The sequence below is a fragment of the Charadrius vociferus genome, unplaced genomic scaffold (genome assembly GCF_000708025.1).
Source record: "Charadrius vociferus isolate BGI_N301 unplaced genomic scaffold, ASM70802v2 scaffold228, whole genome shotgun sequence".
NCBI classification, from domain to species: domain Eukaryota; kingdom Metazoa; phylum Chordata; class Aves; order Charadriiformes; family Charadriidae; genus Charadrius; species Charadrius vociferus.
The window spans coordinates 4,102,533-4,121,397 of NW_009649864.1; the positions used below are offsets into that span (position 1 = coordinate 4,102,533).

The 18,865-nt window shown below is 38.6% G+C and overlaps 1 protein-coding gene across 1 annotated transcript in view; it reads left to right on the top strand.

Moving 5' to 3' along the window:
* The window catches only part of MARK3 (MAP/microtubule affinity-regulating kinase 3), a 49,747-nt gene that overhangs the window by 13,142 nt on the left and 17,740 nt on the right, over positions 1 to 18,865 (top strand). The window contains exons 3-12 of the mRNA XM_009891060.1: positions 594 to 642; positions 1,122 to 1,187; positions 3,698 to 3,768; positions 9,222 to 9,278; positions 10,274 to 10,510; positions 10,606 to 10,725; positions 11,457 to 11,556; positions 11,804 to 11,916; positions 12,698 to 12,851; positions 14,559 to 14,776. Coding sequence (XP_009889362.1) covers positions 615 to 642; positions 1,122 to 1,187; positions 3,698 to 3,768; positions 9,222 to 9,278; positions 10,274 to 10,510; positions 10,606 to 10,725; positions 11,457 to 11,556; positions 11,804 to 11,916; positions 12,698 to 12,851; positions 14,559 to 14,776 — 1,164 coding nt within the window. The 5' untranslated portion in view covers positions 594 to 614. The remainder of the gene's footprint in view (positions 1 to 593; positions 643 to 1,121; positions 1,188 to 3,697; positions 3,769 to 9,221; positions 9,279 to 10,273; positions 10,511 to 10,605; positions 10,726 to 11,456; positions 11,557 to 11,803; positions 11,917 to 12,697; positions 12,852 to 14,558; positions 14,777 to 18,865) is intronic.

Here is an 18,865-nt window from a genome sequence, read left to right on the forward strand (position 1 = left end):
CCTCCCCATCTCTCCTTAAAATTTGCTCCTTGCTGGTTTAGTTGGGCAACACATTTCTTGTGTGATATAAGCAGCTGACTTTCTTCACCTGTGAGTTCCTGTTCTAGCAAAGTAATTCCCTGGCTCTAAAGAAGTACCGAAGAGTGATGAGTTCATGCCAGTAACATAGTGCAGTGGTCTTCAAAAGGTGCTCTGGTGGGCGTTCACAAAACTTTGGAAGCAGTATTTTCTGTGTAAGGGTGAACAACTGTGTGAGATGTCCTGGCCAGCAAGAAGCCGCGTGGGCTCATAATGGTCATCTAGCCCCAAAAGTCTGCAAACCACAGAGCTAAGATCACTTCTCTCTCCAGCTATCTGGAGTGCTCTTTGGGTTTTTTCAGGTTTTTGAGGGGTGATTTGTTTGGGGAGGGGTGTTAAAAGAAGCAGACACTTAACTCTTCCCTCCAATAAGTGCTTATTTCATGAACTTCATTGAAATGCTGATAGTAATGTTTGCCCTTGTGTTTAAATAAGTATGTCAAAATGATCAGGCTTTAGGAAGAGTGGGTGTTACCTGTTTCACTAACTTATTTCATGTTTTATGTTTATTTCAGCTCTTTAGAGAAGTAAGAATAATGAAGATCTTAAATCATCCAAATATAGGTACCTTGTTTTTTTCATATAATTTCCAACTCTGGAGAAATATTAGCTTTTTCACTGTTAAAATTGTTGTGGTGTGAGTTTAAAAGATGATTCTGCACTAGGGCGTCAGTTCACTGTAAAATAGCAGTAATAAATACTTTTTCAGACCTGTGTGTTGAAAAGAAAACAAAACACAACATTTTGGCCTCTTTGCACAAATTGTTATTTGCACAGCTAACTGATAATTTTTTTTGCATGTAACAGAAGCAACGTATTGTTTCTTGAGAAAATGTTCTGTATGAGTTGACCAGATGCATTCCAGTATTTTCCATTAGACAGAACATTAGATAGAAAAAGCTTCTTTAGAGTAGTAGTCTGATACTGGGAAGCAGCAAGCAAATAGGGCTTGGTGGGGGTTTTTTTCTGACAGAATTATCTGTAGGGTTAACATAATACTTCTGCAACTAGTTAACTGATTAATAAATGGCTTTCTTTTCTAGTGAAGCTATTTGAAGTAATTGAAACTGAAAAAACTCTCTATTTAATAATGGAATATGCAAGTGGGGGTAAGTACCTCTCTGCTGTGATGACATATGTAACCAAATTGCCACGTGGGAGAAAGTGTTTGTTTTCTTTCAAGTTTTGCTTTCTTTTTCAGGAGATGTTAATGTCATGGTAGTGTAAAATCTTTTAATATTATCTGGGACTTCTTTGGGTGACATAATTACTTAAAACTTTTAAAACCAGCCTCTGAACTTACTGCAACATAACATTTGCTTTGTATTCACAACTCAAATTTAATGGGAATCTTTATTTGGCCATCGATTGTCCCTGTCTGTAACAAATGCCAGCCTTTTCAATTTATCGTGTTTGGCTCCCTACCTCTGGTGTCCTATTTTGTATAATTTGGTAAAAACATGTTCAGATGAAACATTTTCTTTAACTGTTGCTTTCAAAAGCACAAGTACTGCAATTTCTGCTTATTAGATGTTGATGGCATTTGATGTACCTTTATTGCAGACCTTCTACTGTCAAGAGTTGTTAAACTTAGCCTTATGCCATCTTAGGAGGAACTTAAACATTTATTTCTGATTGCAGAGGAAGGGGAAAAAGCATGCATCATGCAATGTCAAATATTTTCACCAGAGCTAGAGTTAAGGTGTTGGAGCTTAAGTTACTCCTTGCTGGCTAAAACCTAAGAGCACTCAGTTTGTCAGTGTGACCCTTTAGCATCAGCAGCTGGGAATCTCAAAGAGTTGAGGCTCTTCTTTTTTGGGAGAGAGATACAAAGACTTCTCAGAGAAAATCAGCACTGAATTCTGACTGACGTTAGATGAGGTGAAGTTTAACGAATTACTCTAAATCAGGTAATGATTCCCTACCTGCCTATGTTTTCTTCTAGCAGCTCCCTAAGTGCTCAGCCAAGATTTGTTTAAACAGAAACAAAATTGGTAAAATATTGCTAAAACATTGGCTAGTGCAGGTGTTTGTGGAGGCAACTCTGTGCTGTTTGATGGTACTAGACTTAAAAGTGAAGTCCTATTGCCACCTAGTGATTAGCTTCTAGGAGGTAGAAGGGCCAGCGGTTCTCTAAAGCAGTGATGATCTTTCTTAGGGTAATGGAGAGATATGTACCGTACCGGTCTAAAAGGCTGTGAGCAGTAACCTTTGCACGTGCCCTGTTGTACGAGACAGGAATGGCTGATAGTCTCAGTGGCAGGCATCAGTTTCCCCTCTTTTATCAAGATACTGTTCCTGCATGACACATATGAAGTCTGTGGCTGCAGGATGAAAGAAACTATCGCTACAGCTGCAACACTTTGCAGAAATTGGGGATGATAATTTCTCTGGTGTCGTTTTCCCTGAATTGTGAAAAAGTGTTCAGGTTTGTTCCTTCAAGGTTTTTGAAGAAACAGCTCTGAAATACAGCTGGGAGAGTTAGCCGAGTTGAGTATTACATAACACAATACAGAGGGAAGTAAGGCTGTTTTGTAGAAAACCCTGACATTCCTTCAGATTGCTCAGTTGTTGCTTTTCCTGCTGTATGACTCCGGGTTTTTTATTCAAATTTGGTGGAGTTGCTCCTTTTCAAAAATAAACGTGAAGTTACTCAGCTCTTCCCTTGTGAGGTGGCTATCTACAAAGCAGCGTTTTCTTGCTTAGTAGAGAATATTTAGGTGCTTGATCCACTTCTAAAGTTTTTATTAATTTTGCATATTAGCTAGGAATTTTTAAAACTGTGTTCTAGTCTGTTTGTAGGAGTTCTTATGTACATGGCTGTTGGTTTTTAGTAGAGGAAATCTCCCATGCTGTGACAAACATGTCAATGTTTCATGGGCCAGTTGACTGCATCGAAAGCTCAAACATTATAGTCTGTATTGATGTGCTATAAAATGACTGGATTGATTAAACGGGGAATAAAAAAAAACAACCCAAAATACAATTAGTACTGCTTTAGTAGTCTCCTTTAGTTACCCACCGCCATACAACATTGGGCTTGTTCAGAGTGATCCTTCTCAGTGTATCTTACGTATCTGATGGTTGTGTAATGGATTATGTCAGTGTGTTCTGCTGTGCTCATTATTGTGACCTTCCGTGCAGGTACCTCTTCCAAGCCTAGGTTAAAGCTGAGGTTTCTGATTTTGGTTAGAACACTTCCATACACATGCACAAAGAAAAATTCTAGCACTGGTATGACAATATTTGCAAATGTTATCAGGTATTCTTTTATATATGAAGCTTTTCTTGTGGGGCAAAAGAAACCCTTGCCACGAAGCCTGAAGTACATGGGTGCATGTCATCTTTATTTCCAAAGCAAGAGTATGCTGCTCAGTTTCTGTCATAAATAATTGGAAGGAAATGGTTTTTTTGTCTATATCCAGTCATTCATTAAGTCTATTTTCTTGTATAAAGATGACCATGTAGTAAATTGCATAGCAGTTGTGCCCTGTTCTCTTGAGCTAACCTGTAATCATAAACTTGAAGTACAGTAATTCCCGTGAAGTTGCTGTGGGCAACTGCTAGAGAAGAATCTAGATTCTGAAATGGCATTAATGTATCTCATCATTGATTGTAGGGGAAGTGTTTGACTATCTGGTTGCACATGGAAGAATGAAGGAAAAGGAGGCAAGAGCTAAATTTAGACAGGTACGTATAACATTCCTATACATCAGCTCCTGCCCCGCCCCTTGTTTTTAATGCTGAAATGAGTAAAACGGCTGTCTTTCGCATTTGACTTCTAGCAGTGTTAAGCATGTTGTGGACTTGTAGCCCCAAGTCAGAAAAAGCTTGGGTTACAGTAGTACTTTGAAGGGGTTAGTAGTCCATTCAGTGGTGCTAATTTCCTTAATGCTGTGTACCAGGGTGTCCAGGAGTGCCAGAACATAGTGACTACTTGATTTGCAAGTGTATTCCGTTCCAAAATTCATTTCCTCTGGGTTCATTTCATATATCCTTAGTACCGCTGGTCCCTAACCTTTTGGAAGTTATTCAAACGTAGCAGACTACAAACAGGCCAGTTTTAAAACGCAGGCAGTGCGTGTGGCAGGTGTCCGTTCACATCCATCCACTTACATGAAAAGATGCAGTTTAATAGTCGCAGAAAAGTAATTTCTAGGCTTGTTAGTTTGGCTTTATTTATGATGTAGAAACTAGCCCTGCAAAGATGTTGGCGTTTCATTGATCTGTAAAAAGCATTTCCATTCTACAGTAAAGCAGTATTGAACATAAACAGATACTTTTGCATAACTAATTAAAATCCAAATCTCTGCTCTTGTAGCATCTAGAGTTTCGTTTGCAGATCTGACGGGTCTGCTGTACTTTGTTTTCTGCTCTTGTGCAGAAATTTGTAAATGCATACCTTATTTCCATACCTTTGTTCACTTGGATAACCTAGAAAATATTGTGAAAAGTAATACATATCAAAACTCTGCTACTGCTTAATGACACTTTAAAATAATGAATAGGGACAAGAGTGTGTTATTGAACGGTATGTTGGGGTTATGAACTGGTGAATTGTGGCAATGACGTGACACTTTCACTGTTGGAAGGGTTCTTCAGCATAGCCATGGAGAAGTAGAAGAAATTTGATACAATATATGAGACTTACAGGAAATTAACTAATGACTTTCACCAAGTGCCTTGTAAAGAAAACCTTTACACTTCTCTAGTGTGGGTAGTGTGACCGAAAGCAATGATTTGGGAACTAGGAAACTGTGCCACAACTGTTCTGTTCCCTCTGTCTCCAATAGTAAGAACTGTGAAAGCAATATAAACAATGAGCTCAAAAGTAGCAACAAAAGTAAAGAAAAATAGAAACTTATTTAACCCAACATAAGGAGGCAACAAAAGCATTTCTGTGAAATCCTTGTTGCTTTGTTTCCTCTCATCTTTTTAAATCTTGTATTTACCCTCTTTAATCTTTTGCAAAAAAACCCAACAAAACAAACTAAACAACACAAAAAAGCATCTGCAGACTTCGTATCCACAGAAGAGATTTGTGATTACTGGAGTTATACAGCTTGATAGTAAGGAAAATTTTTCTTCCTCTTCAACAGAATCTTACATGTCTTTTTAAAGCTGCTTCCCTCCCTTTCACATTCCAGCAGGTAGAGATCCTTCCTTTGTGATTGAGGGTTTCTGGTATGTGTTTCTGTGCTGTGTTGGAGGGGATGTGATGAGTTGTGGAGCAAGCCTTCCGATTTAAGCAGTCTCTTCTAAATCCCAGACTGTTGCCTTGCTCTTTGTAATGTCACTTGAAGAGCTTCAGAGTAACTTGAGAGGATTTGCTGTTCTCTCTCAGATGTGAATGTTGAAAACTTCTACTGGTATGGTTCTTTGCTTTTTGTCCCCAGTTTCTTTTATCAGGAGTTGTGTGGAAAAAGCTCTTGCAGTAATTCCATTGAAATTGCACATTTGTTCAACAATTATCTTTTTTTTTTTTTTTTTAACACAATTCAACTCCCCTTTAAGTGAAAACTTGTGGGAACAGGTCGAACATGTTTTACAGGTACACTTAGTGCTTAATTCTATGGGATAATGTGAGTAGTACAGGATATGTGTGACTTCATTTTTCAAAAACAAATGTGAAGGGAAGGAATTTAAAAGATAGTTGCCTGCTGAGCGGGGTATTCGACCCATCAAGAGTTGATTTTATGTACTTCAGATTCTCAGCTTGATTTTTCTTTTTTTTTTTTTTTTGTACTTCGGTAGACTAAATGCTGTTTGTAGAGACAGACATATAGATGGCCTTACTTGAATCCACTGAAATACACAGAAGTATGTTTTCAGTTTCTTCTTCTAAGTCGTGTCTCCTGGCACAGGCAGCTGTGCTCTGTCCTCTCTCAACAGCTGACTTCCCGGCTACCGAGCTCAACAATTTTAGAGGACCTTGATCTCAAAGATAGAAGGCTCTTGAGAGCTTCAAAAGCATGAGCGCCTGGGGAAAAAAAGAGAGAACCTTAGTTTATAACCTGAGGAGAGAAACTATAGCATGAATGTATTGCACTTTGCTAGAGAGAAGAGCATGTGCGCAGGACAGGAGTCAGGAAACTTTGATCAGAGCTTGGCGTTTTTTGGACACTAGCACTCTGACTGTGGGACAGTGTCAAAGGAAACTAGATCTTGCTGGGTTTACAGGTCATAAAACTATTCATTTCACCTTACTGTAGTCCCAAAATAACTTCAGATAGCTTTTAGCCATTGTTGGAGGGAGAATGCTCTCTGTAGACCTTTTGTCTGATTCAGTGCAGCTGTTCTTATGTTAGATAGGGACTTACGACAAAATAGGGATTTATTTTTTTTTAATATACTAACTGGTTTAACAAATGACTCTTTAAACTGAAGAAACAGTTGTGCTGTGGTATTCAGCTTAGTTCTTACAATAAGTTGTGTTATATCTTGTATTCTTCTTTCAGTAGATGTGATTTCTGCATTGAACACTTCCTCTCTAGCAGGCAAAGAGCAGAATTTGGTAATTCTCCCCTCTTTGCTTGTTAAAAGAATTTTTTTTTGTCCATTTTGTTATGCATACCTAAGGTTGTTAGCAGGAAAAAAGAATGTAAAAGACAGTGATCACATTACTCCAATCACCCTTGACAAGGAACACAGGAGAGGGTGCAAACACTAAAAATACAGCCATGCTCTGCTTTCCTCTATTTCAAGCTCCTTTTGTGCAGCCATGTGTGAGAAATTGAAATCCAGAACGTTTTGCATTCTTAACATCACTGTTTTTCTTTCCCTGTTACAGGCTTCCAAGCAGTTCTGGTTCAATCTTGCAATCCTTTTTCCATAGAAAAATGTACTTATCTGGATAAGAATTAATGCAAAAATGGGAAGCCAAAACTCAGGGCAGGGGGTCTCCCGAAATCCATGTGTATTACTTCCCTCTCTTCCTTTACTGCAACCGATTAGCTCTGGCCTTCTTCAGTCTTCCCACTGTTTCCCTGCAGAAGCGATTTAGAATTTTTAATGCTGGTAGATGTTAGGAAAGATCTTGGAAAATAAAAAAATCCACAAAATAAATCTTGCACGTATGTTCCAGTTAAACTAGATATTCATGGCAGTGTGGAAGGGACCTTAAGAAGTCATTTATCTGTCCTTTTGTCATTTAATCCTTATGAAGAATGGTTTGTCTGCCTAGAGATAACTTGTTCTAACTTGTTCTTTAAAACCTATGATTATACAGATATTTTTTAAATCCCTCCCAAGAAATACATTTCAATGCTCCAATTGTTACCTCTAGCAAAAAGGTCTGGTGTTTCTTCCCCTCTCTCCCCAGCTGCCAAGTGTCAGCAGATTTCTCATGCTCAGATAGGTTGGGGGTGGGGGGGCTGTCAATGGAAACAGCGGTAGAGGGTGGAAGACAAGGGACTCAGTCCAGTGCAGCCATGCTTTGTGCTATTTTTCTCAGTTTTGACTGCTGTTCTTCGATTATTAATGTCATACACGTTGCATTATTTCCCTTCCGTTTTGATTGGACTCACTTCTGCGGTCTCTCTGCTATCGTGTTGCAATGCAGAGTAGTTCAAAAGCATCTCTGAAGGAAACTACTGATTGATCATCTGCTAGACCTTCCGCACTTACATAGTCGGAGTAAAAGCAGTGCAGGAGCGAATGGTATAGTGCTGTGTCTCTGCAGTCCTGAATAAAGCTTGAGGTGTTTGTCATGCTGTCAGCCTTGGAAGCTGCTGCAGACTGAGCTTGTGACTGGCACTAAAGTGATGGTAGTGGAGAGGAAAGGAAGGAAAACCGAAAGGATGGTAGAAGTGATGGCGTGGGAGAACTTTGGCGGTTTCAGTAACTGTAAAAAGCTGAACTCGGAGCCTGAAATAGGGAGTCAATATATAAAGGAACAAGTGAAAACAGAAGGGAAGTGTAGAGATTGGAAATATTTCAACTTTTCTTGGACTGCTTGGTTTCTAAGGTGGCAGTTCGCACATGCGTGATTCAATGATACAAGGGTACAAAGATCATAACATTGGTGCTGAAGTTTCGAATGCAAAATTGACTGGTAGGTCAGTTCTTCGACCTACCAAGAACCTTACTTTCACCTACTCTAAATACTGGGTGAGAGAACCATTGCTTCTTACCTGTACAGGAGGATCCTTATGCTAAGCTGGGTGCTCTGATCAAGAGTTATTTTTTGTAACAGTAATGATACCTCATCTTTCTGTGTTGGAATCTTCTTAATCTTGAACAAAGACTAGAAATACATTTATTTAAGTGTAGTTATTATGGTATATTATTTTTACGTGCAGTTCCACTTATTTTAAGAAGTCATAACATCTACCTCAATTCTGACCACATATGCATGACAATAAAATGTATTTGATCACATTTGTGATTGTGTAACAGTAAGACTTTATCCAGCTTTTCCGTACATGTAGAGTTCTGCAGCAATGCTTATGATTCTAAAGCAATGCCCTGGGACACTGTACTGTGTAAACAGCTTATATAGTTTGCTATATAAAGCAGGAAAAACATAATGATATTTGGAAATTACAATGGAAGAAATTATTGCATTACACTTCAGAGACAGAGTTTTTTCTGTTGAGCTTGCTACTCTTGTACAGTATACAAAATACAATAACCCATATGTGCTGAGAGAGCAGACCTCTGTCAGATGCAGAGTTGCTTCTCACTGCACAAGTTTTGACAAACAAGCTCTTTCCCAGTAGTTTCTCCAGTAGCTAAGCCTGTTTCTTACCCTTTTCTCTTCATGCTGCGGTATGAAAAATCACCTTTGGAGAGGGACTGGAAAACTTCAGTCTAGAGGGAAAGCTTTTATAGCTGTGTACAGTATTGGAATGGAAATACTTCAGTAACCTTTCTGAAAGTCATTGCTTCTACTGGTCTATAATTAGCCACACAGGAAAAACAAAATCCTCTTTCAAGTATAGTAGAAACCAGAGAGATCAAATAACAAACACTTAAGTTATTTAGCAGCTTTTCCCCAAATACACTGGTCACTGTAGTAGTTGGTTATGTAGCTCTGGGTGGATAAGTACATGTCATCTTTAGTAATAAATGTTGAGCTTTTTGATTAAAACTCCTGTTTCTTTGATATGTCACTTACATAATTGGGCTTGTTTTCTATCCAGATAGTATCTGCAGTGCAGTATTGCCATCAAAAGCATATTGTTCATAGAGATCTCAAGGTGAGTAGGAAAAAGTGCGTGATGTATGTGTGTCAGCTTCTGTACCTGTGGCTGTGATCTTTATTATGATGATAAAATGTAGCGTATATTAAACTTTCCGATTTATTTATTTAGCATGTGTTATAGCAAGTTTTGAGGAATGTTTACAGTATAGATCTATTTCAAATAAAAGGAAGAGGATTTGTAAGACTTTAAATATGGAAATTTAATGGCTGCTGAAAGATAGCCTCTCACCCTGTCATCAGATTCAAACCTGATGCAAGTCAGTGTTAGCTGAGAGATCTTTAAAAAAAAAAAAAGGTAGTTTCATAGAGGTATGATAAGATTTGGTCTTGAAAAGAATGAATTACCAATTGTAGTGATGAAACTGAGGTATGGCTTCTTTGTAGATTGGCATGAAATGGTATATCCCTTTCTTAAACTGTGCTGTTAAATGAATAGTGTTGCCACATAACTTTTTCAACATATCATAACTTTGTAACTAAAAAAAAACAACCCACAAACAAACAAAAAGAACTCCAACAACAAAAAAGTACCACACTTGAAAAAAGTTTGAAGGTTTGATGTATTACTAACCTTTTGTAAGAATGCCACGTAAAGTATGGATAGTGAGACTATATCTTGTTTTTATCTTAATAGATCAAAAATGTAAGTTACAATAGAATCATAGAATAGTTTGGGTTGGAAGGGACCTTTAAAGGTCATTTAGTCCATCCCCCGTGCTCAGGATGCATTTCTGTGGAGAAAACAGATAGATGGCAATAACAGAGTTTCCAGGTAGCGTAACAGCTCCTGTAGTCTGAAGCCATTGTACAGAGATTTTTAAAACAGGGAATATGTGAGTGATAGACTAAAGCAAACCTAAAGACCTTGCAAGGAAGGGAATGTTAACAGATATTTCAGCTCTTTGCCTTTGAAGAATGAGTAAAACCAGACAATAGCATTCTAAATCAAGTATTTTAAGTTCATCTTACCAACCATTCTTTCTCTTCCAGGCTGAAAATCTATTGTTAGATGCAGACATGAACATTAAAATAGCTGACTTCGGTTTTAGCAATGAGTTTACAGTTGGAAATAAACTGGACACCTTTTGTGGCAGCCCACCATATGCTGCTCCAGAGCTCTTTCAAGGGAAAAAATATGATGGACCTGAAGTAGATGTTTGGAGTTTAGGTGTTATTCTTTATACCCTTGTGAGTGGATCTCTTCCTTTCGATGGACAGAACTTAAAGGTGTGTTTTTGTAGAACGTGTTGGGCATGTTTAGCTAATGTTTTAATTGATTTGCTGCTTACAACTTACTGTCTGGTCTTCTTCTGTTAACCAAGGAACTTAGAGAAAGAGTGCTAAGGGGAAAATACAGGATTCCTTTCTACATGTCCACAGACTGTGAAAACCTCCTCAAACGTTTCCTGGTGCTAAACCCAACAAAAAGAGGCACTCTAGAGGTAATGGCGTAAATAAAAGTGCATCAGAAAGATAGACATATTTTGCAAACTGCATTTTTGAGCTGTAATGTACTATTCTCGTACCATTCCTGAATAGTTTATTTGGAGCGGGCTCAGGAGTGGGATATTGTTGAGTAGAGCAGATGACCTTTTTTTTAAGTTGTTGGTTTTTTTTGCTGGGGTTACAAGACACGTGACTTCACAGTTACTTTCAAAGTGAACATGAGACTATGCTGCATATGTCATATAGCTTTTCCTGATGGTTACGTTGTGGATTCCTGCATTAATGGATGATTCATTAGGACATTTTCTACATTTTCAAATGTGAACTGGAAGTATTGACTGCTGGGTTATGGTGTGGTTGCATTTTGTACTGTCATGGAGGAGAAAGGCCAAAACAATACTGGCTTCCACGGACTTCCGTCATCGAGCCTGGACCTGCTAGACTTGTCAGAGTTGTCACACTGCTCCTGGTCTGTGTTACGGGCTTTTAGCTTTCAGCTGTGTGCTAGAAGACAGCTGATTGGGAAGCAGCTTGGCTTGATGTACATAGTTGATTCTCCTCACTGGAGCAAAACAAAACTAACTAGGTGCTAGGGCCTGTTCTGGAAAAAAAAAAAGAGAAAGGCCGTAGTGTTTGGTAGATGGAGGGGGAGAGGGGGTTGTTCTTTCAACAACTCATTTTCTTTGCTGCTAAGTGTATCGTACTAACAAAACCCTTTCTTTTATAGCAAATTATGAAGGACAGGTGGATCAATGCAGGGCATGAGGAGGATGAACTTAAACCTTTTGTTGAACCAGAACTAGACATCTCGGACCAGAAAAGAATAGGTAATTGAGTATTTTTCAGAGTATGATACTGTTTGCATCATGTGGGTGGAGTTTTTTTTTCTCCGCCACCCTGTATTTATTTGCCATTTGGAAAAAAATAACTAATCTTCTAATATCGATATTTAATCAGGCTTATGTTCTCACACTTAATTGTTTTGTTTAATTCTTTAAATGTTCCATTTTTTCTCTCAGTCAGCCTAAACATCAGAGCATTTCTGTTGCTTACAGAGCGTCTGTTTGTTTTTAGATATTATGGTAGGAATGGGATATTCTCAAGAAGAAATTCAGGAATCCCTTAGTAAAATGAAGTATGACGAAATCACAGCTACATACTTACTGCTAGGAAGGAAATCATCAGAGGTAGGTACTGTTCTTACAAATGCAAAGAAGCAAAGGAATCAGAAAGTGGCCTTAGCAAAGTTAGAAGCAAAAGTACAGTCAGTAACTAGAGGCATTGCTGTCCTGCACAGAAGTCCATTACACTTAAAATCATATTATTCTAATCATCAGTGTCAACTGTTGAAATGATCTCTGTGTTTTCTCACCCTGATCTGAGCCAGTAAACTCTTGTCTTTAGGTTCCCCAAAACTACCTACCTTGCTTGCTCAACAGTTACTCCTCTGAAGGCTGCCAGTTACTGTCTTGTCTAGTGTAGGAGCTCAAGTGTGAATGTGCCAGCTGTAAATATTCTAAGAGAACCAAGGAGCAGGACCAATTGACCTAAAAAAGTTCTTGCCTTGTATATTACCTTTCCGTGTGATGCTGAGAGGGCTCGGCATCAGTAAGCTGCTCTTGGTTCCTCTGCAGGAGTAGTTGGTGTGGTGGCTTCTGCTAAATATATCCTCTCTTCCTGTTAAAATCTTAAGAGAACTCTCAGGAGAGAGAACGGAAAGTAGAGATGGATTTTCTTTTATCTGATTGTCCTTTGTGTAGCTGCAGATTCTGCTGAGTTTCACCTAAGACAGTTGCATGAGAATCTAAGAGAAGTTGGGGCCTCTAAGCAACTTCCTTACTGTCACAAAATTTCTTATGTACCAGAGCCATCTTTCTTCTACCTGTCTGTTACTGCTCCCAGAATGTAGTGGATGTTTAATTTGTTTTGCATGAACTCCTTGTTTTAATACTGTCATTTGTATTGTAGTTGGATGCAAGTGATTCAAGCTCCAGCAGCAATCTTTCACTTGCCAAAGTTAGGCCAAGTAGTGATCTTAATAATAGCACTGGACAATCTCCTCATCACAAAGTTCAGAGAAGCATATCTTCTAGCCAGAAACAGCGGCGGTACAGTGATCACGGTGAGCAATTCTCATTTTCAGTGTTGCAGAATATAGTGACTTCCAGTTCTGTTTGGTTTCTGAATTTGTCTCCATCCACCAAAGGTAAGGAGGATGACCATTCACAGCATGGTGGTTAAATAATTTACTGAATAACTATTTTTTTAAAAATTAGTTTTGTTATAAAGCCTTCAAAAACAGCTTCTAGAGGAAGGCTGAATACACCAACTTAATTCTCTTATTCTGCCTTGTGTCACCCCTTGCATTCCTGACCGTGCTGGGAAAGTCTTGTTACAGAAATTGAAGAGAATGTTGCAACCCCCTTTTTCATGAAAAGCACAGCACTCCTCCCCCATGCTCTTGTACGTCTGTTCAGCTTTTGTTTTCTTTTGACACTAGTAGGTCAGCTTGTGTCTAAAACTTGTAGAAATGTCAATTTGCCAGTATTTCTTGTTTCCTGTTTCCTGAGGGTAGTGTCACTTGATTGTCCTGCAGGAATTAAATTTCTAAAGATCAGTGACTCAGGCAAACTTGAAACTCTTCTGCTTAATGAGTGTGCAGGATAGTAGCTTAGAGTTTTCTAAGTATCTTAAACATCTTCCTGCCCAGACTTATAAAAGGAGTCTCTGTTTAGGTCAAGTACATTCAGAGGTTGCTTTCCTTGGAGAGTCTCCTGGGATGATGGTTATTGTGTTTTGTGACACTTTTTAATGTATTTTTATATATATATATATGTTTATATATATGCATTTTTATGTCCGTGTAAATACGTACACTTCTCAATTAATTCTTATTAGAACACTAACTACAAAGTTAATGTATCTTGAGACAGTAGAAAACACAATCCTGACATCTCCCCAGGCTTTTCCCTGTGTCCAGGAACCTATGAAAGCAGGCGGGAGCTTGGGACTGTTGAAGGGGCTGCTTCATTCTCGGGGGTTCTGGCACACCCGGGGAGGCTGGTGGCAAACCACCCCTGCTTCTGGGCTGTTGCAGGAGAGCAGTCCGATGGTCGTTAGTGCTGCTGGTGGTCCAGGGTTGTCACCAGATACCGGTCTCAAGAGCCCAATTTTATCACAAATTGGCTTGAACAGCGTGTGCCAGCTTTGTGCTAATGAAAGATCCTCTGATTTGAATGAGAGTCAGTTACTTGTTAAGTGTCTTTAAGATGGTTCTAAAGGTTTTTTTCCTACCAAGCCAAACCAGTGCCAGTACTCAAACACCAGCACACTCCATTAAATTCTTAATTCTTTCATGAAAATCAAGTGATATCTTCACATAATTAATTCACATAATTGTCTGTTATTATGGCCCTTCTGTCCTTAGCAAGGTAAAAAGAAGAGAGTTATGTATCTTTGAATTACAATATAAGGGGAAGCCTTACTAGAGTTGCTTTGAATATCAAATCTGTCAGATTTTATTAGAAAATGGGGGGCCTTACTTCAGGGTGTTGTGTCTGTGTGGCGTCGTTGCCTCCCTTATGTCCCCCCCACCCTTAAAGAGGGAAAAAAAAAAAAAAGTGTTTGGAAAGTGTTTTGTTTTTCACAATACTGTCTTCTGAAACATGCATATTTCAGTAATTTAAATAATCACCTTTTTGCAAATCTGATTCCCAGTGTTAATTATTTTGATTCTCATGTGTGAATGCGTTTCCATTGTAGTGAAAAATAGATACTGAACTTCTGAGAAGAAAAATCCTTTTCCTGTTCTTTTTCCTTGTGTTTTAAGCTGGACCATCCATTCCCTCAGTAGTGGCATATCCCAAAAGAAGCCAGACCAGTACTACAGACAGTGACCTCAAAGAGGAAGGAATTCAGTCAAGAAAATCCAGCAGTAGTGCTGTTGCAGGAAGAGGAATTGCACCAGCTAGTCCAATGCTTGGAAATGCCAGCAATCCCAATAAGGCTGATATTCCTGAACGTAAGAAAAGTTCGGCTGTGCCTAGTGTAAGTAAAAACGCTTACTTATCAAAACCATGAAATGTTTTTGAGGGGTGAAAAAGTGTTAAACCTGTAATTTATCAGTGGTGCTGATTTTACTTTTCTTTCATCAAGAGTAAATGTAGGTATCTCATACTGTCGCCTTTTTTTCCCCTGCATCAGTCAGCTGCTCAAGTTACCTTTTAATATTCCTGAAGTAGTTAGTAGTTATTACTGATTAGCAGTAGTAGCCGTTGATCAACAGACATAATTTACGTATTAAAAAATATTTAAAAAAAAAAACAGAAAAGAAACAGAACCCAAAGACTGTCCCCCGAAATTTCCTGTGAGTTATTTCTGATAGCAGCAGCTACTCTTCTGTGGCCTCTGTACAGCAGAATGAAATCTCTATTTTTATTATCCTGTTTTATAGTTTCATGTGTATAAGAAGCCACTTAGTCTTTGTTCTCAAACAGGCTATTCCAAGTCATAGTTATGTATATTAAGATTATCGAAATATAGCTCTAAAAACTGTTGAAAGGTGTATTTCAACCTGTGTTTAAAAGCAACGTGCATGGCTTTTGTCCTTTTGGATGTCCCCACCTGTACCTAAACCTCAACAACAACAAAAAACCCCACACCAGGCGCATAACTGCTGATTTTACAGGGTCAAGTAGTAGACAGTGTACCAAAAGAAAGAAACTCCTTTGTTTGGTTTGGCTTCAACTTGTATACTCTGTGGTGCCTCCCTCTGAGGCAAAGTTGGAAATCTGTTTTCGCGTAGTAACTCTTGAGTCTTGTAATGTTTAATTTCTAAAACTTTGGGATTTTGTGCTGAAAAATTTCCTTCTTTTCAGAAGAAATAATTTCCCAGTTCTTTATTCAACTTGCAATGGAGTGATTCTTTTTTTTTTTTTTCAAACTTATCCCACAAAGTTCATATTTGGTCGTATGCTCGCACCATTACTTATAACAGATGAGAACAAAACTTCCTGAGCTCACAGCAAAATAAGTATAATAAGATTTTTTAAAAAAAAGTCTTACTTTTTTGGCTCTGTATTGTCAGTTGGCTCAGTGGCTGATAGTGACTCGGCTGGAGGATTTCAGCCAAAGAGATTCCTTGGAAAGACACGTCTTCTACTGTAGCAGCTGTTATTCATAAATGTGAACAAAAGCTCATGATTTTGGGAGACCCTCGTAATTTTTGTCATCCCCTGCCCTTTCCCTTGGTTTTTGATCAGACTTTGTTTCTTCTTAAATGACAGTTCTTAGCTGCTGAGTCTCAAAATGGTAGGAAAATCAAATCAATTTTGTCCTACATTGGACTTTTCTAAGTATTTTTTAGTGCCTTATTCAAGAGTTTTGCATCACAGTTACAACACGTTTTACATTTAGTGTCTTTAGTATTTTGATCTGCCATTCTATACCACTCCCAAATCCTGGGGATTTATTCCAGTAGTCTTATTGCAAATTTCTTACTACTGTAGCCGAAATAAAATTCGAACTTATAACCATAGGATACTTCCCTCTTCTGATTCAGTGTGCAACTGAGCTTTTATAAGCAGTGGTACAAGGTGGTGAACATGGAATCAGACTTGTGATGTCACTCAATTAATTAGTGATTAATTAATTAGTTTAAAATTGTCGCTGTTTATAGCTCTCTGTCAGACTGTGCAAACTCTCTTATTTCTCCCCACCCCCTGGCTAGAGATTAGTCTTTTGCTTTCTGGCTGTTGGGGATGGAGGGAAGCACTGACTTTTTACACAATTCCTGGAACTGATTAGGGAGTTTTATTTCTTACAGTACTGGCATGCATCTAGAAGGAAAAAAAAGATACTGGAGTTACCATATTTGTCCTGAAGTTGAAAAAAGTAAAAAGTTTGAGGTGGAGAGAGTTTGTGTTTTCACTGAGCACCCAAGTCCTAGAATCAGTAATGTGATGAGAAAAATCACTGAAGCGACAGAAAAATACTATTTAAAAACAGTTACTACTTTTGACAAATACTGCCAAAGCAGTTGAACTGGTCCTTGCTGGAGACCCTTAGCCAGTTGTGTGCTGCTCTTATTAAATAACAAAGCTTACAAGCATGCACTTGAGGATAAGAGTTGTGCTTGTAGAGCAGACAGTTAAGTCTGAGGTTGGAGTAAGGGGCTCCAAGCTGTACTTGTAAAGTTGAAGGTCTTTAAACTCTTGCAAGCTAAATAGTTCTGCAAGCTGAACAAGTACACATCAGAAGCTTCAGGTTCATTGGGTAAATACCAAATTAATAAGAAAAATGTGCTACAGGGGTTGTATAGATAGCAGCAACTAATTGTTTATTAATCACAGCTTTGGATTTTTCCTCAATGCTTGTAAGAAGCTCTTAATATACACAGAGCCCTTAATATAGCTTTAAGAAAACTGGAAGAGGAGAGTAGATGATATGTTTGTAAAGTCGTTTAGGACCAAAAAACATACGAGTACTCTTAAGTAAACAGATTGGTTCATTATTTTAAGTCAGAAGCTGATTCTTTGAAAGTGTTTCATCAGTCCTCGCCTTGGTGTCTCTTCATGCGCGAACAGCCTACCTAAGCAGTGGGCACAAGACTCTATAGGAAAAGAGGAGGACTCTGTACCACACGTTCATCCTTTGTGCTGTGATTGGACTTTGTGCGTATGCTCAGAAGTCTCAACATGTGCTTTTGCAGTGTCAACACCTCTTGCAAAGAAGGCAGATGATGCCACAAGGATGAACTTATGCGGCTGACCTTAACCCTAGGGGTTGTCATTCCATCGGGGAGCGTGGTTGACACCAGTTCCAGGCTTCCTGTGCTGTGCACGTGTGCAACTTAGTCATGTCCAGACATTAATAGTCTGTAGATTGGCTGAACAAAAAAGTTGTAGCTGAAGAGCTTCCTTGATGAATCGTGAAAGGTCATATGCTAAAAAGTGTAAAGGCCCCAATGCCAAGACGGTATTCTTGCTAAAACTGAAATTTGAAATCTTCAAATGCTTAAATCTCCTCTCATGACCTCTGAAATCTGAACCAAACAGAAAAAAATGTATACTGATCCTTCTGTCTTTGCGTTCAGAAAGAGCTGGGAAGGAGCATCTTTAGAGTCCTCCGATTCCAGATATGAATACCAAAATTTGTCTACTCCCAGACCTGAAAATGCATAGTCTTTAAAGTTTGATCCAGCACAGAGATTGCTGTCTTGTCTTTCTAGATGTGCAACTTCACAGTACATTTTAATGTTATGTGGTGGCTTGTCAAGGGAAACAAGTATTTAATGTTCTAAGGGAGCAGGTGGAAAGAAGTAAGCCACCCATTATCGTCCATATTTCCCACCAGAAAAAGTCGGATATTGTAGGTGCCTCATTCTCTAATAGATTCAGGAACACAGAACAACATAATGTGCTAATATTAATATGCAATACTTCAGCGTACTATTGGTTTGCGAGGGCTTCACAAAGTGTCTCGCACAGCGTGACCTCTCGAACATGTAACCAAAACTTCACATTAGGTGCACAGTCTCATTACTAGCAAGTTTAGTAAACAGAGGGGAGTTTGCACAATAACAAATGTCAGAGGAAAGTATAAGAACCAATGGATTATTTTAAATAAATGAACAGATAGGAAGGCAAGGGGATGCGTAAGGAATAAAGTACAAGGAAAGGGCCAGGAGGACTTCTGCTGATGCTTGGCTCATGCCTGTCCCTAAGGAATATCCAGTGAAGAATACTTGAGAACCCTTGAGACAACTACGTACTACTTATGATTTAATTAATAGTTCTGCAAATCTAAAATACTCTTGATACTCTTTGTACTTTTTAACACCAGGAGGTCACTCGGTTCACTTCTCATTTTTGTTTGTACATTCATGTGAAGATGTGTAGCAGGCCAGCAGTCTTTTAAACAGACAAGATGGCTTCATTGTTAAATCTGCAGCTCAGGGTTTAAGTTGCTTGAGACTCCCTGTATAGCAAATATTTTGCCTTAAGGCACTGGTGAAGCTTTTGCTGGTTATTGAGAATACTCCACTTTAACAGTTTTATTTCAGGTTCGGCAACAAAAAAGGTTTGGCTACTCTCCTTTTGTGCTTGAACTTTTTTTTTCTTTATTCTTTTTATCCTT